General features: G+C 40.0%; 1 protein-coding gene across 1 annotated transcript in view; it reads right to left on the bottom strand.

Moving 5' to 3' along the window:
• The window catches only part of INPP5A (inositol polyphosphate-5-phosphatase A), a 278,978-nt gene that overhangs the window by 87,510 nt on the left and 172,600 nt on the right, over positions 1–18,868 (bottom strand). The window contains exon 7 of the mRNA XM_065407974.1: positions 17,632–17,716. Within this exon, the coding sequence (XP_065264046.1) occupies positions 17,632–17,716 (85 nt within the window). The remainder of the gene's footprint in view (positions 1–17,631; positions 17,717–18,868) is intronic.

Here is an 18,868-nt window from a genome sequence, read left to right as displayed (position 1 = left end):
GCAGAGCTCCCCAGACCGGTGACCAGGACCCGGGCAGTGTGAGTGCCACTGAAAATCAGCTTGCGTGCCGCCTTTGGCACGTGTGCCATAGGTTGCCTACCCCTGGGTTAGAAGAAAGTGAAAATGGAACAAAATGACAAGTCTTGTGAAGAAGGTGCTCACAATAAGTGATTAGGGCACTTTTCCATAGCTTGTAGCACTTTCTTAGAAGAACATCCTTAATTACTTAAGGACAGATAATAGGAGAGGACTAATTTTAGCCTGGTTGATCAGAATATGTAGTCAAGCCTTCGGTAGTCTGCTGTTTCTGCAGGAAGAGGGACAACCTCTGAAAAGCTCAGTGCCACCATTAGTATCCAAGCGGCTGTGCATTATGTCCTTCTTTGAAATGTTATATGAATAAGGGCCAAGCATATTAAATTATTTTTGTTTACCACAGTTAATTGTTCTATCAACTTAGACACTCTATACAACCACTACATATTGACTGTGCTGCAGAAATATGTAGCGCCTGTATCAGGTCCCAAACAATTCAGAGCTGGGATTGCAGTGTTTTATTGGCACCTTGCTGAGCTCTTAAAAAGATGCCTACGTAAGGCTTCCAGTTTTAATTTATACTGGGAAAAAAACCAAAACCAACAGTCCTTACTTTTGAGGCAAAAACGGTATAAAATGTTTCTTAGCTGCTGCCAGTTTCCACTGCATCAGCTTTCACCATCACATTGATGCTCTACCATTCATCATTGCAGAGTGGTGAGAGGTGATAGTAGCATCAAACCGGCTGGGAAAAGCCTGGCAAAATGGTCTTCAAACAATATACATATTTGACATCTACTGTGGTACAAATGAATACTGAAAATGAAGCTGCAAGTACAACAGAATGTATAAATGTACCCAAGAGTTGAGTTTCGGGCAGTAACCATGTAAACATTTAGTGATTTAAATAAGCACAGGCGAACATAATCATCTCATTATAAACACAAATACTGAAGTACACTGCATAGGTACTTTATAACCTGAGTTATAAATAATTTTACACCAGCTGTTTTTGGCCTGATTTCTATTCATTGTTTTTAGCCACTTGCAAAAAATTCTGACTTTTATGTGTATTTTCTTTTCTTAAAGGGCATAAAGAGGCATTGTCAGGTTGTTTCAGGCCCCAAATTCAAGTGCTGTTAAAAGAAGAAAAAAAAAAAAGAGGGGCAGGTGTGGATGGGATATCCCACGTCTTCCCTTTAGGACCCAATCATAGAGCTAGGATATGCAGAAAGAGTTAGGGAGATGGGGGAGACCCATACAGACATGGGAAACAGGGAAAGGAGGGACATAGGGGACTGGGAGAATATGGCCATGGGTGGGACAAATGGTCAAGAGGTACACAGAAGCATATAGATGGGGATTACAGGAAGAGAACAAAGAACAAACTGAGTGCACAGATAAGAGATGAAGAAAGATAATAATAATAATTAATGGAGATATCCCATCTCCTAGAACTGGAAGGGACCTTGAAAGGTCATGGAATCCAGCCCCCTGCCTTCACTAGCAGGACCAAGTACTGATTTTTGCCCCAAACCCCAAGTGGCCCCCTCAAGGATTGAACTCACAACCCTGGGTTTAGCAGGCCAATGCTCAAACCACTGAGCTATCCCTCCCCCCGGGACACAGGGAGATAGAATAATCTCCAAAATACCCTGACCTCACAAGAAACCAAGAGGGATTGATGGCCTATTTTTCAGAGGAACTGAGTACTCACAACTTGCACCAAAATAATTCTCACTATCATAACTTATCATCATATTTTATCTTTGAAAATCAGGCTCCCAAACCCCAAAGTGTCTTCCCACAGCAGAGAGAAATATTTAGAGAGAATCCTCAAGACCACCCTACTCATTTTATGCACAGATGGGCTGAAGCCAAGACTCCAGGTTGAAACAATGCTGAATTGTGGGGCAGTTTGGATCTAGATCCAGATTATGATTTAAACATGTGACAATAGCTCTAACTTTATATGTACCAGGCTGTGATTATTACACCTATTAGATTCAGACCTCAACTTAAACTGATTATTTAGTATCAGAACAGGGATTTCCTCCTCACATCTTCCTCCTTGGAAGATGACTATGAATTTCCTAATTTTTATTTCAACTAGCTCATCAGGCAAGTTTATAGTTCTATAACCTATATTTCTACATCCCAATTTTTTTAAAAAAATCAAAGCACAACTATATTGCAGTAATGAAGATCTACTTGTGAACTGAATGTTTTATGGCGCTGGGATTTTGTGTTACAGAAACCTCCTCTGTATTTGGGAATTGTGTACAGATTTTAATCTATTATTGAGAGATAACTAAATAAAACTGCAGGATCCTACTGAATTGTGAAGTAGAAGGAACATTGCTCAGAACTCTACCCTACACGTAGTTAGATGGTGGATAGTTTGCTGGAATAGCCCTCAACTTATCTGGTGCAGGGATCTTGCTCCCTTCACCCCTCCACTAGAGTTCATAACTATCATTCTTCCATAGTGCTGACGGAGGAAAAGGAGCTAATTCATGACCATGCTGAGCCAGGCTCCAGGACTGAGTTTATGGCTCCTGACTGAGATTTGGGACCCTAATTCAGGCAGCTAATCAACTAAATTGACCACATATGCAAGGTCCAGCATTTCATCGTTTGACCAGCTATGCAATAGAACCTCAGAGTTACGGACACCTCGGGAATGGAGGTTGTTCGTTAACTCTAAAATGTTCGTAACTCTGAACAAGCCGTTATGGGATGCTCCTCAGGGCGGACTGCTTGGAGTGGGGGCTCACAGCTTTGCAGTGGCTGCCCGGTGAGTAGGGGTGGGGACAGGCAGCTGGTTCTAACTCCCTGGCTGCAAGGGTGATGAATGAAGCACCCTGGGGCACTACAGTGTCAGTGGGGGCATGGTGCAGGCTGTGGCCCTTTAAAACTGAGCTGCTCCTCTAGAGTGCAGCGTGTAGGCAGGCTCCGGCTCCAGCAGCTAACACTCCAGATCAGGCTTCTGTAATAGCTCGGGAAGTTTCTTTCCCAGGCTTTGAGCTTGCAAGCTTGTCCCCCTCCCAACCAGGGGGGAGGGAGAGGGGAAAACAGCATTCACCACCTCTGACCTGTAAGTGGCTGCCCCGCACGCTGGCAAGTAGGGGGTGGGGATGGAGACAGGCAACCCAGATGTGCCTACCTTTAAGATGCAATACAGGCACGGTACAGTACAGTATTTGCTGGTTTGTTTGATTTGTTGTTTCCACTGCTGCCTGATAGCTTACTTCCGGTTCCCCATCATGTCCAGTTGACTGGTCAGTCCATAATTCTGGTGTTCGTATCTTTGGAGGGTCTACTGTAATATCCTTGATTGGCTGTGAAGGGGTGATCCAATTGCTGGGAAGCTCCTCTACCTAGGTTCCCCACTGCTGCCATATATTAAGGCACCTGTAGTCTGAGCTATTCATCTCCATTCCTTAAGTCAGATTTCTGTTGCCTACCCACCTGTGGTTTGAAACTAGTACTTTATATACTTACGCTGTACATCTTGAGGGAACTCTGGGATTTGAAGTGATTGGCTACAGGGAGAGGAAGGAATTTCTACCTTGCTTTGACCCTTCTCAGGCTAGGGATTTTTGGTCTCTCGAGTGAGCTTCTACTTTCCTTTGACGCGCACAGACACAGTGCACGTGGATATTTATGATGCAGTTTGTGTGCTTTGTTGCTTTGATAGCAACTTTTGTTTTATCTATATCCTAAGCAGGCAGTGCTGGCTGATAAACCAGGATCCAAGTCAGCAGCTGGAGCAGTGACAGCTGTTCACATACTGAAGAACTTGAAGCTACTGTAACATTCAGGGGAAGGCCTCACTACTTTAAAAGAATGGAAATTTGTCTATTTGAGGGCCCACTATAGCATGCTGGGCTCAAAAAAGCATTAGGGAGGCTTAGCCTAGTGGTGGGACTGCCTCAGTGATCTCCAATCCTACTGCATGGGCAATGGATTTAAGACAATACACAGGGTCTGTAGTTGCACACATTTCCAACACATAGTCTCTTCCAATTGTAGAGGAGCTTTGAGCCTTGCTGATTACCAGAATTGGGCTACAGGTTATTTTGTAAATGTGGTGGGCAATTTAACCACTGAAACCGTATCTTTCTTTGTGATCTGGTACTATGCAATATTCCCAATTTCATGTTTTCTTTAGAAGTGTTTTTATATAATTTAATATAAAGTACTACTCTGAAATGCTTTTATAGGATACCTTTAGCATGACCCCCATTTTATTCAAGCAGTAGCAGCATCTTAGTGGGTGTTTTCCAGTATAAGCCACATTTTCTGTTGTACTGTAAATAAGAATATTGATGATCAAAAACTCCTATAATGCCATAATATTCCAAAAGATATTAAAATAGATCACTTAATCTTTGTTGCTTTGGCAGACTGGTATGATAACCTCCATTTGCAGATATACATTCAATTTGTAGTTATGGAAATTACTGAGTTGGATTGAATGATGTTATAGGACCACTTTAGGAATAAATTAACCTATGGAAATGATGGATTAGTTTCACTTGAGATGTGCTCTTGCACAAGAAAAATGTTTCCTAATTTTGGTATTAATCTATCAAATTGCCAGAGGACAAGTAATACTGGACTAATGACTGAATGAAATGTGATGCATGCAAGGTTTGTTTCTTAAATATTTAAAAAAAACTGTATTAAAAAGAGCAATGTTCTAAAGATATGGAAAAAATATTCAAAGATGTCTCAGTGCTTCAGAAATAATTTTATGTTGTCTTTAACTATTAACATAATGTAGAGGATAGTCTTATTCTGCAACATGGGCTTTAGCAACACTCTACCTGCAAATGGTTACAGGTAGTGAAGAGGAGGGGGTAACATGGGAGTTGAAGTTGTGTATTAAATGGATTTAGTTTAAATCCAAAGGGCACACAATAGGCACCCAGTGTCATGATGCTGACTTGGAAAGGCGAATGCTCCCACAGCCTAGAGGACTTGGATAGGAAGGCAAGAGTGCTTTAGCTCATTTTGCTTGGAGTCTCATAGCACAAAATGATATTTAAAATGGTTTACTCAAAAGCAAATCATCTGTAGTTTTATGATTTACATACACATTTATTTCACTTCTGCATTGTGAATACTGTGAGTGCAATTAAAAGTTATTAATTTCTACAGGTCATCCATTCCAGAACTTTTAAGAGAAATGCCTGCTTACATTGTGACAGTAATATGAATGTACTATTCTTATATGCACTTTAACTTGTGTATTTCGAATATCATCTGCAAATAAAACAATTAAAAATGATGGAGATTTTTTTTGCCTTTCATAAAAATGCTACATAGCTCTGGGAACTGGACTGCATAGGCAACAATAGAGCAGGCTTCCTCACGCTGCCAAGGGAACCCAGGTCTGTTCTGGGTGCCACATCTCCAAGGATGAGAAGGGAGAGGAGTACCATGCCCAGGGGCTTGAGCTCATCATGGAGATTGACAAGGGTTCCAATTCGTGCTAATGGTTAGGATGATAATGTGGGTCATTTGATCACTGGATCCTGGAAAAAGATATCCAAGTTATTGCACAGATGATACCAAACAGCTACCAAATAATGTAAGTAATTGCAATTAAAACAAACACACCAAAACAAAAAACCCAGACAAACACGTCTACTGATTTGAGTAAAACTAGTGACCTAGAGGTGAAAAGCTCGAGGTCTTATTTTCATAGTAAATCCTGTATTTTCTAAGGGATATTTGAATGGATAATTAGGTACCCATGACTTGTGAAAAGGAGAAATGTCTATATAAAATGTGCCGGTAAGAAATAAGGAATAATTTAAAATATAACTGCAGCCTCTTCACTCTCTACTGACATAAAAGCAGAGAAGTATGTTGTGAGAAAGACAAGGGAAGGCTCCCAAATTAAAGAGCTCAGACCACTGTGCTCTTTCCCTGTGGGATCAGAACACTATATAGGATTGCCAACTTTTGAATCGCACAAAACCGAACACCCTTGCCTCGCCCCTTGCCCCAAGGCCCTGCCCCTACCCTGCCCTTTCTCTGAGGCCTAACCCACCCCCTCTCACTCCACTCCTCCTCCCTCCATCGCTCGCTCTCCCCCACCCTCACTCATTTTCACCAGGCTGAGGCAGGGACTTGGGGTGCGGAAGTGGATGAGGGCTCCAGCTGGGGGTGTGGGCTCTGCGGTGAGGCTAGGGATAAGAGGTTTGGGGTGCAGGAGGGGGCTCTGGGCTGGGGGCAAGGGGTTCGGAGTGCAGGAGGAGACTCAGGGCTGGGCAGGAGGTTGGAGCGTGGGAGGGGGTGCGGCTCTGGCTGGGGATGTGGGCTCGGGGGTGGGGCCAGGAATGGTTGATTTGGGGTGCAGGAGGGGGCTCAGAGCTGGGGTAGGAGGTTAGGGTGTGGGAGGGTGTGTGGTGCAGGTTCCCGCTGGGTGATGCTTACCTCAGGCGGCTCCTGCTTGGCGGCGCAGTGGGGCTAGGACAGGTTCCCTACCTGCCCTGACTCCACGGAGCTCACGGAACCATCCAGCATGTCCAAGTCCTAGGAAGAGGGGCTAAGGTGTGCCTGTGCCATGGCGGTTCCCAGCCAATGGGAGCTGCGGAGCTGACACTTGGGGATGGGGAAGCACGTGGAGCCTCCCTGGTCCCTGAGCCTAGGAGCCAGACATGCCGGCCACTTCTGGGAGTTGCACAGAGCCAGAGCAGGCAGAGAGCTTGCCTTAGCCCTGTTGCACCGCTGACTGGACTTTTAACGGCCTGGTCAACGGTGCTGACCAGAGCCGCCAGGGTCCCTTTGCGACTGGGCATTCCGGTCGAAAACCAGACACCTGGCAACCCTAACACTATGCAAGGCTGTCCAGTGGGAGCTTTTATAGTATCATTTTTAGTTTCACTATGTTTAGTTATTCAACTGAAAAGGAAAGTGCCCTAAAAATGCAACATCTTTAAAAGAAGCAACTTACTTTCCTGGTTTTTGGCTTGGCAGAAGAGAAAAAAAGTTCTATATTTATATTCTCTTCTGGATAGCTCAGCTGAAAGTGATTCCATTGCAACCACAAACTGGTCCTTCTGCTATGAAGATCACAGAAGATGTGTGGATAGAAAGTGAGATAGAAGTACCTTTATGATAGGAAACCCAGGTTTGTGAGATGAAAATGTTTCTAATAGTAGCAAATTATCTATTTGGATTGCCTCCCCTGGCTCCTGAATTTACAGTCATGAGCAGAATGAGATGCCACTATTGTCTGAAACTACCAATTTCTTAATTCAGAACTGGAGGACCACACGGTACCCAGAATGTCGTATCTGATGAAAATGATTCTATTATTTATAGTATCTACAATGTTCTATGAGCTAAACAGACAGATAAGATGCCAAGGTCTCTGCTTCCTTTCAATTAGATGACATAAAATCAAACAGAATGATGGTGTGGAAGAGGGGCAACCGAAAGCAATGTGATTTCGTGATTTTTGTATTCATTTTTCAAAACACTCTTTTTCAGTAATTTAATTTAGTTAAATGTCTATGTATTTTCAAATGGTTGCTTTGCTGAAATCTAGCATTGAGGCACCTGCCTATGAGACACAGACGTATTAGAATGAACTTTCAGTTTAAGCCCAGGGGCTTTGCTTCTTGTTGTGCAGGGTTTTGAGATACAGCATTAAATCTATTGTAGTATATAGCACTTGGAAACCACCAAGTTGTTCATTTGAGTCACTATTTTCATAAACTTTAATGTACGATGCAGGCATCTTACCCATCGATGTTCAATTGACTATCACTTCTACTTTGTTACTGCTGGGGGTAGTGCAAAATGAAAGTAATAATGTTTCTTGGGACAAGTGGAAGTCAGAGATCACACATCTAGGAAAAAAATCATGGATACAAAAGTTTCTCCTAATGGTCTTTTCTTTGGATGAGGAGAACTTTATTTGTTATAAAAGCCTTGTTTATACATTAGATTAATAGCAGTACTAAGGATTCCTGGGACTGGGAAGAAGCAATATAGGTACCATTCTTGTTTCTACTGCAAATATAAGGAACTTTTAGAGAATCAGGTATCAGAGGGTCTAATTTAGAGAGAGGGCAATTTTATATCCTAAAGTGGACAAAATACACTTTATATACTAACTCAGGTTATATCACCAAAGATGGACACCCGGGACTGGGAAGATATACTGGTAGGCTGCTGTAGGCTTCCTCGTCTTTCTCCCCTGCCCACAAAGGACTCACGTGCTCAAGTCTCTTTCAGGGCACAGTTTTATTCTTCAAATTTAGGTAAAACATTCAAACAAAAAGCAGTTCCTTCCACAACATGGGCTACAGCTCACAGAGGCTTCTCCCCTTGCCTTTCTCAGTACTGAAAGGAGGACACATCCTTCACTTCAACCCCCTACTCCAGAGGTGCAAGAGCCTAACTCTCTCCTGCAGCTCCCTTCCAACTGAGCTCGCTCCGTCCTTTATAGAAAACCTGACCCCTACCTAGCTGGGTCTGATAATAAAACAAGGGTGGCTGGCCCCAGGCCCCCAGCCTGCAAAGTGGCAGATCACCTTGTTATGACCTCTTTGTTGGATTATTATTTTTTTAGTTATGAAAAAAAACCTGATATCCTGAGAGATTTAATATAGCCAACTGCAGTGTACTGTTGCCCAATGAAGGTGACAATATTCCTAGATATAGGCCTACATTATAGAGCAGTGTTTCAACTTCTGCTTGCTCCTGTGAAAGGAATGTGTTGACTAAACAAATAAGGCAACATGCCAACTTCGCTCACCTAATTAGAAATAACAGAAGATGGTGAGGTGGTCTGTTTTTACCACTGATCCACTAAAGGGAACAGTGAGCATGCATTAGACAGTCATGTTCCTGGAGGAAAGAAGGAGATGATGCAGTTCCTGGTTGGTATGCTACTACAAAACAAGGAAAGTGGTCTAGCTTGTGGCTTGAATAATTTGAGGCAAAAAAAAAAAGTAAGAAAGGCAATGATAGCAATGCTGTTCTTCTAGAGGCAAGACTGAAACTACAGCCCTGAAGATAACTCAAAAAAATGCACTGTGTCTCCATCTGCAGGACCAGGAGTTAATCTGAGGGTACACACTATGGTGGCGGATCATGCAGAAAGCGTGATTAGCAATTCCTTAGAGGAGCACTGCCCACTTTATGGAAAGCTCCCCGTTTCCTGCTTCAGTGCTTGAAGAACTATAGATGAAAAGCCAAACCCCTGGGGGTCAAAACCCTCCCTCATGCCAGGCAAATCAATCAAGAACATCTGCTCTAACAAACAGAGGGGAAAGGGCATTTCGGCATGTTAAAAGCACAAAATGACAGCTAGCACTGGACACCAGTGTGTAGGCGGCCTTACAAATTTACAGACAGGGGTCATGACCTTTTCCCTAACACTTCTATATATCCTTATGAATTAGGGGTGCAAAGAAAGATTTATGGGACCAATTCTACTCCCAAATTTACTGTAGTGAAGTATCTTTGAAAGTGATGGAAAACATCAGACACTGGTTAGTCGTTTTAATTAACAAAATATATACAGAAGCATGCTAAATTCTGAGATTAAAATGACATCAGATCTGTCACAGTGTAAAACCCTGTGTGGTCTACAACAGCCACAGCAGGAAGGTGGTAAGCTGCTTGCTCTCAGTGATTGACAGAAGAGAATTCACTTACGGTGACCAATGAGATGTTCTACTTCATTCATTCACATTAACTTTTATTTTTGTTACAAGTGCAAAATTAGAGAACGTACACTTTTGTGATCAAATCCCTCACTTGCCTCCCCCCCTAAACTTTACTCAATACGTTTTGTTCATTGCTTAGCCCTAAAATGTCATGCTTTAAGATTTCATCATCCTTTTTTTAATTTATTATTCAATTAATAGTCATCCAGTTCCCATTTAGTCCCTGAACCTACAAACACTTACGCATAGGCTTAACTTTAAACACAGGAGTAGTCTTGCTGACTACTCAGGTACCTATTAAGTGTTTCAAGCACTGGGGCTTTAATATGGACTCTTAAAACTGTTCTAACATTCTAGCACAGGCTTCATTTTCAAGCTACACGATACCTGCAGTTCCTGCAGATTTCTTCAGAGTCAAACTCCATTGCTATTAATTCTTACAAGGCAATTTGCATTTTGTCTCAAAGAAAATACATTATTATCCTCATTTGTAATAACACTACAATAAATTCATAATTAACATTTTTGATAAGTGCAAAGATGGAGTATTACACTATGCAGATGTGTTATTAACTTCCATCAGCATGGTAACAGCAGAACATCAGAAAAAATGACAAAAAAAAGCCACTGTCTACATCAGTGGCTTTCAGCCTTTTTTCTTTTGCGGACCCCTAAAATATGTCGAATGGAGGTGTGGACCTTTCAAAAAATCAGCCTACTAAGCAAATTTTGCCACTCTATTACATGTTGGCCAAATTTATAAATGGAGGATGAGTTAAATATAATTGATTGTAATAAAAAAAAAATAAGGAATTAGACATCAGATTTTAAAGTGAACAAAACTTGAGCAAATCTAAATATTACATATTCATTACACACGGGGCTGTGTCTTGTACCTATTTTATTAATCAATACACATTCTACTCTCCCGCCTCTCTGTTGGGAACACTTTTAGGAAGCAAAAAGAAGACTCTTAGACAATTTGCAGTAAAAGAGTGCTATGTTAGCAGAATATTTTTAAAATTTTCACAAAATGTTTTATTAAAAAAAGTATTCTTTCAAAAGAGTAGCTGTAAGATATTTACATTTAAAAGGTACAATATACTTGTATTGTACAAAAGAATTGAGTCTGGTGGTCTCAGTCTAAAACAGTGTCATCACTAGTAAAAAGGATGTAGCTATCTGGTTATAAAAGACAAATCTTTTTACAGCCTAACACTAGATCCTACAAACCCTTCTGAACAAGGACTAACTTCACTTACATGAATAGTTCCATGAGTGAAGCTACCCTGGAACATGAGGATTTGCAGAATTGGGCCCTTAAGTTCCTAGTGTCCTTACCAGAAAATCACCAAAGCAAGTCAGCATATCTAGCAGTCTCTAATAAGGAGATACACAAGACTATCCATGCATATGGGTGTTGCAGGTCAGTTTGTGGTGCATTGCCTGACACATGAGTGGAAACTTACACGGTGTTGGTGCTATCAATTTGTCAATGTCATGACAGCTAAAAATTCACCAAAGGTTAAATAAAAAGGCATATTCAGGATCAGATGATAAAAAACAGAAATAATGCAATTTGTAAGCTATATATTACCATTAGAATACTCTCTAGTTCCTTCTCTCATATCGTTTCTATAATATTATATGATATACTTTCCATTATATGGTTATAGGGAATTCTAAAATAATACTATTTTAAGCCCAAAACTGACATAAACAAGGAAAGTCACTATGCCCTTTAGAGCAAACACAGCTGGAACAGCTATGATTAAAAGAATAATGAGCTAAAATCTACATCTACTTTATCTGAACTGTGACAAAGTAGATACCAATTAACAGTAGTCTAGTGGATCCAGCAATTGATTAGGTGTGCAGGGTAACAAAGCAATGAAGTGATGTTTATTCTTTAGTGGGTTAATGTAGTTAGCGAGAATGGTGATTTACCAGGACTTTAGCTAAAAGACAAACTCTTGTGGCTTATTGCCACAGCAACATAGTGCCACCATAACTAAAGATCTGGTAGTGCTTACATTTTAAATTCTTGTTTTAAGAAGATTTGTAACTCAAAGTATAATCCAAATTAAAAAGGTTGTGCACAAGCATATCTTGTATATTCCCCTCATAATCCTGGGAGTCTTCTGTTTTAGACTCACTCATATTGAGCCAACTCACTTGAGTGTTATCTCCCTTTTATTGTAACTTAGGTACTTCAAATGCCAGTTTATGAAACAAACGTTTTTGCTAATGACGTGGCTCCCACATCCTTTTGGTCAAATCATAGCCTTGCCATGAGCATTGTCCAAGGGGCTGCATGTTGTTGCCTATAACATGTCCTCCTGCAGGCTGAAGAGGCAGCGCACACTTCCCCAACCAATTCCACGAAGACAGCTCCCTCCCACTCTCTGCAATTAATGTTGGGTACCCAGTGCCAAGGCATCTTACACCTTCAACTCCCTGCGTGGGTGCACAGGATTGGCTACAGTCTCAGAGGTAGCACATACACACAAATGTCATGTACACCTCTACCTCGGTATGACGCTGTCCTCGGGAGCCAAAAAATCTTACCGTGTTATAGGTGAAACCGCGTTATATTGAAATTGCTTTGATCCACCGGAATGCGCCGCCCCGCCCCCCCGGAGCACTGCTTTACCGCGTTATATCCGAATTTGTGTTATATCGGGTCGCATTATATCGAGGTAGAGGTGTGTGTATGTGCTTCAGAAAATAGTAGTCTATGATTTCAGATGTTCTCTTTATCTTTTTGTCCCACTTTGGTCAAACAAAACTAGGTTTCACAATTGGAATCTTGCAAACAGCTTCCCTCAGTATTAAAAAAAGCCTTTGAAATGGTTAGTAGATAATATGCCTAAGCAGCAGCTGTTTTTCTAAAATTTTCTTTACTGTGCATCACGGTGCTAAGCTATAGATTATACTCATACTATAATTCAAGTCTATTGTAAAACAATTGCACTTTTCCAGTATTTGCTATGTTTGTTATGATACTGAGATCCTATTTCTTTTTTGCCAGTTTATCCCTCTGGATGACACAATGGTTCATGCACATAGGGATCTCAGACTCACCAGAAGCTTAGCCCTGTTTTATTGATCCCCCCTGGTTTACTTCAAACAACAGTAAAGCAGAATTTCCTAGCAAAGAAATCAATAAGGCTTTAGATTAAGGTTCCCATAAAACATTTAATAGATTATATACTAATGATTTATTGTATATTAATTATAAATTAATAAAGGTAACATTTTGGCATCTAATTTAGCACACTGCACTTAGGTATATAAAGTCCATATCTGAAGTAGCCCTCCGCTCTCCTCTTTCAATGGCTCTGTTGAGAAAGACTTCAGAAATATACAACATTCTGCTGCTGTTTGGATATTATATCCTATAGCTCAACAAATGGCATCTGTTGCTTGTAGCATCTTACAGTAACTAAGCGCTTGGCATTACTGTCTCATGAGGTGCAGGAAAAGGTCAGTAGGAAAAGCAGAGATAAATTTACTAACATATACGAGGATAACAGTACCCTGGATTAACCCTTAGAACACTAGTATTTTACAGACGTCCAGACAATCAAATTAATGCTTAAGATGTTTGCATGTGCATATATCCAAAACACCCAAAGGACACCAGCCTGTTACTTGAAAGGTTCACGTCTAGATTATATCCTGCTCCCTTTAGATACCACATCACAAATTCAACCTGCCATACATTTGCAGTATTTTGTCAAACCTGACTGCATTAACATGGAGTACTGGTTGGGGAATCACAATTACTCAGTTTCTGTTCCCTGCTTTGCCACTGATTTGGTGTGTGACCAAGGCCAACTCATTTCACTTCCCATTGACTTCAGTGAGATTTAGGGGCTATTGCAGGAAAGGGCTGCTATATTTAGAAGTCAGTTTGTAAAGTGATTAGGGATCTTTCTGCATGATAAACACTCCATAAGCTCCAGTAATTAAGGTTCTATCTTGGAATCATTTAAATTACAAGTTACTCATAACTAAACACTTTCAATTTATACCTCAGATTCTGGCCTATCCTCTAAGAACCTACATCATACCACAAAATCTTTCCAAATCAGAATCCTGTATACCTATTATCTGTTAATTAACAACCTCTCTATGTGTTAAGATGGTGTTACAGATATTTTGCCAGCACTTTCAGTTGTTCTATGAAGTGATTTGCACATGGCATAGACAGTTCTTAAATCTTCTAAATCCTATGGACATACCAGTACATATCATATATTCAACGCAAATGTCTACAATGTTAAGGTTGTGACTTGAATTGCACATATGTAAGGAAATTCAGAGCTAAAATTTTCAAAGCAACTTTGACTATGGTTCTTTGTGCATGCATATGTACTGTTTCAAAAGCGTCTTTCATTACATGATCATACAGCACAGGGCAATGTGGTATACTAGTTGTTTAATAAAGCAATAAAACAGAAAACAATTGCAATTTTTCTAAACGAGCTCTTCTGCAAAGAATGTATAAAAAAGTTTGATTCATGTTTAAACTGCACCTTTTCTATAACCTTAGGTGAACATATGTAGCAAACATTAATATTTGTAAAGCACTTTGAAGATGAAGAGTGCTACACCAGTACTAAAGATGGTTATTCTTAACATTTTTATTACTGCATATTTATTGTATGATTCACATATTGTGCCCCATTATTAGTGTCATTACTTCTTTTGTTAGAAGTGAATCTCTTTAAAAGACTTTGAACTGAAAAACCAAGATTTGCCTGTCCACGGTAATTAATGGAAAAATCAAGCATAAAGGTGATTTAATCAATAAAATAAACCAAAATGATACATAACATTATAATTGTACCTGCCACTCTGGCTTCACTTTTTGGGTTTATGATGTCACTAGGAGACCTGCCTAAATTTAGAGTCTTGTTATTTTTAGTTGGTTGACCATTACTCCTCATTTAATACTTACTTAGCACTTTTATAGCATTTAACATTTTGAAATGCTTTACAAACATAATATTATCAGCTAGAATAATGATAAATTACACTTCATATCCACTTAGTGCCATTCTACCAAAGACTCCGAGGACCAGGATTTCACCCTAGCAGTCCTGACTACCAATTCTGTACTCTAATGCTAAATAATAATTCCCTCTTTTGAGATCTGATGTTTGAAAAAAACACTTTGCAGGAAGAAGTGTAGATGATGGAATATCCTAGCAAGATTATTTGTGGAAGTTCCATCTCTGTAGATATTCAAAAAGAGGATAAATAAGAACACAATATTCCGCATGGATAATTCCATACATGACAGATGCTGGGGCAATAGAAGGGCAGCAGGTAGACTACAGTCTGCTAGATCTAGGCTTCACTCTTGAACCTGGGTTTCTCATACTGACACAGAAATACATTTTGAAAGGAAAAAAAATCCAATTCCACTTTAGTTAAAAAGGAAAAGAAACAAGGCATAGAAATCATATACATATGTCTAGCTATTAAAACTTCAGCCTTTTTTCTAATTACTTCTTTAAAGAGTGGATTTTGATAAGTTTTCATATCTTATAAGTAGATGGCACCATATAAAGAAATAGAATACTTGTATCTAATATACACATGCATACTTATGGAAAAATTGTGAGCTATTGGCAATATTTCTTATTGAATCCAAATGTAGTTACATTAATTAAAATCTTAATAAAAATCAGCAAATTAAGAAAGTATTCATTATGGGCTCAATCCTGACTGATTACACTGACAACAGTAGAAGCTCAGAGTACTCAGCACCTCACAGGATAAAGTCCTATAAACAGTACTTCTGAAGATTGATTGACAGATTTTTCTCATATACAAGTGCTCTCAGTTACATTAGTGTATCCTGAGCAAAGTAAAAAAATAGCATAGACTATTCCAAAATAGATTATTCTATAGCCTACTTCTTCTTTCTGTAAATATGGAAGTTACTGGGGTAGTACCAATGTAACAGACAAAGATGTGATCCTTAACATAGACAATACAAAACTGCATATTCTGAATCAGTCCTTGCATTTCACTCCAATTACACTTTAATTAAAACATTTAACTACAGTTAAAAACGATTGCAGTGAATAAAAAGATGAAGGTTTATCTAAACTCCACCTGTCTATGTGCTGGCATGTGACACACCCTGATTTTTCAGCAGAGTAGGGACTAATCACATGAGGAATGGGGGATGCATTGCATCTCTAGGCAAAGGTACTTTGCCTTTGAGCATACAGACACAGTGCTTCCTGCTGCTTAAACCACAAAGAAGTATCAACCTTTGGGTTAGAACGGTAGTTCTCAACCAGGGGTCTGAGGCCCCCTGGGGGGCCCGTGAGCAGGTTTCAGGGGGGGTCCGCCAAGCAGGAAGACTTTAGACTCATTGGGGCTCAGGCAGAAAGCCAAAGCCACGCTGCCCTGTGCCCCGCCATCTGGGACTAAAGCTGAAGCCTGAGCAGTTTAGCTTTGCAGGGCCCCTTAATGCAAACCCTGGCTTTTATATGCAGAAAACAATTGTTGTGGCACAGGTGGGCCATGGAGTTTTTATAGCATGTTAGGGGGTCTCAGAAAGAAAAAGGTTGAGAACCCCTGGATTAGAAGATGCATACTTGCCCTCAAGGATGCCAAAGAGACACTAAAATACCTCTGAGAATTAAAGAGGGTAAACAGGAGAATAAAATAGTTGTTAAGCCTGGGATTACTGCTAAAGCCCAGCTCCAGGTAAATCAAGGTAATCTCAACTCGTGAAAAAGGTTTATTCCCATTGACTTCAGACAAATCTTCTGTTCATATTTCCATGTTGAGGTGCTCATATCACAAAAGTTTGCATAAATGTCAGCTATTAATATTTTCACAGAGTTTGTGGTTTTTGTGGAATTCTGTCATAGAAGTTTACGAAATATCTCTAGCGTTATATCATTTTCCTCATTAGTTACACATGCAAAACAACATGTATTTAGCTTAAAAAAATAAAACCAAATAGGAATTAGTCTTGATGAGGTATAGCAATAACAACAGACACAAGCTTAAAATGAAATTTTGGTCTCATGCACAAAGCCCAGCTGAAAGTACTTTGCACAAAGGACCTAAGCAGCAGTTTAGGGAACAGAAACCTCCCCCTCCATCCTGCAGCCCCGGGACTTTGGTCAAAATATGAGTCCCACTGATCACACTTGCAATTCCCCCTAGGGACACACACAATTCCTGCTGTCCAGTAAAGAAGACAATCACAGAGCAATAGTCTGCAGTGCAGTCCCTCTGCATGTGCTCTTTACAGTATGCTCCCCCACACAATAGAAATGTAGTGTTTCAGCTACATTTGGGGCCTTGCTCCAGTGGAAGTGGAATTGCCATGATCTGGCCCATAGTGATTATAGTAAATTCATCTTGTTTGCGGTCCATTTTAAAACTCCCTGACCTGAGAGAATCACTGGCTGGCAAATGAACATTCTACAAGGAGCAAACGAGTCCTCTTGATCCTCAGAAATGCGAATCCTAGCACTATAGCCTCTTGAACCTTCAATGCCTTTCTGGACAAAAACAACCTGGTTTTCTCACAATAATGGCATAAATAACAACCTTTCTGTTCCAAGGGGTTTGATTACCATAATACAATTGTATTCTTGGCCGACTGAAAATCTTTAGTACCTCTTGTTAGCTCAGTGATGTTACTTTATTATTTAATCAGATACTTTCAATAACAATTTTGAGTTACCTGTTAGATGTTCATGTTGAAAGCCCCTAAAAGTATTCCTTGGCAAGTTTGATATCAACATTAAAATTGCCTGTTAAGTTATTTTCTGTTTTTCTCTCCAAAGGGAAACAATTTTAGAAATGAAAACCCTTAGATAGCGCCCAGAGATGAAGAAAGGAGAAGTCCTACCTCTACTACTGATTTGGAATCCAGTCGAAAGTTGAAATCTCCAAACACAAAATATGAAACCTTCTCAAACCGCTGATCTCTAATTCTGAAAAGGCAGACAAAAATACATTAACTGCTGTCTATTCAGCTTTCTATGTAAAAACAAAAAAGCCCTTTACAAAAAAATCCCTGGAATTGTAATTGCAAAATGTTAAAATATATTGCAATGAAAGCTATATATTCACAATCACATTTAACTTTTAAGCACAGCATTAGCAAAATTATTTGTGGAACAGTCAACAACAGCATTAATTTATTTGGAATAAAACTTCACTATATAGTAACAACTTGTTTGATCTATACTGTTATAAGCATGCAGATGACATGTAGTTCTGTTTCTTTTTCCTCAAATCTAGATGCGTATGGTTTATTTGCTTTCCCTGGTTAAAAAAGGGGCTTGTATGTGAGTAACCTGGCTGCAGTTCAGTCCAGACAAGTGAAGAGGTGCTTGCTCAGAGGCCAGGGAAAGCATCCTGAGAAGATGGTAGAGACAATGACTAACTCCAGTGGGAGTTGTGGGTGCTCAGCACCTCTGAAAATCAGTTCCTAAGTGTTTCAAGGTGGACTCTTAAAAATTGTGACACCCAAAATTAATGGACACTTTTAAAAATACCTGCCTCAAACTCTGTTGCTTCAGTTTGACATCTGTAAAATAGAGGTCCATAATGTTTCCCCATGTTTATTCAGCACCTTGAGATCTATGGATGAAAAGTGCTATAGAAGTGCTAAGTATTATTTGTTACTATTTGGCCTGATATTGATCTATGAAGTCCTATGTAGCCTGGGTTATGGCTCACTGAGAAAGCTCCTCTCTGTGTACCATTATCACAGTCGAGACACATGAGCTAAAAATCCTTAGAATTGCTTGTCTGCAGGAAGATGTTCTCGCTGGAAGGCCTTGGACTCTGGAATTGGCTATCACCAAGACAGTTGACATTCAGGATATGGTGTAAAGCTTACATCTTTTCTCAGGCTTTTGATCAGAGTTGAGAGCTGAGTGAGGGGTGGCTCTTTATTTTTTTCAGTGATTATTTTAAAACTTAGGTCAGTGTTAATTATTTAATACTTTTAAAAAGTGCTTCTGGAGACCTTGGTATTGGCCAAATCTTTCAAAGTGGAATAAAATCAAGTAAACCAGTCATTGAATCAGCACCTCATTTTGGGAACAGAGACCAACTAATCAATCTCCTATTATCAA

The sequence above is a fragment of the Emys orbicularis genome, chromosome 7 (genome assembly GCF_028017835.1).
Source record: "Emys orbicularis isolate rEmyOrb1 chromosome 7, rEmyOrb1.hap1, whole genome shotgun sequence".
NCBI lineage: Eukaryota > Metazoa > Chordata > Testudines > Emydidae > Emys > Emys orbicularis.
This window is presented reverse-complemented; position numbering and strand designations above follow the sequence as displayed.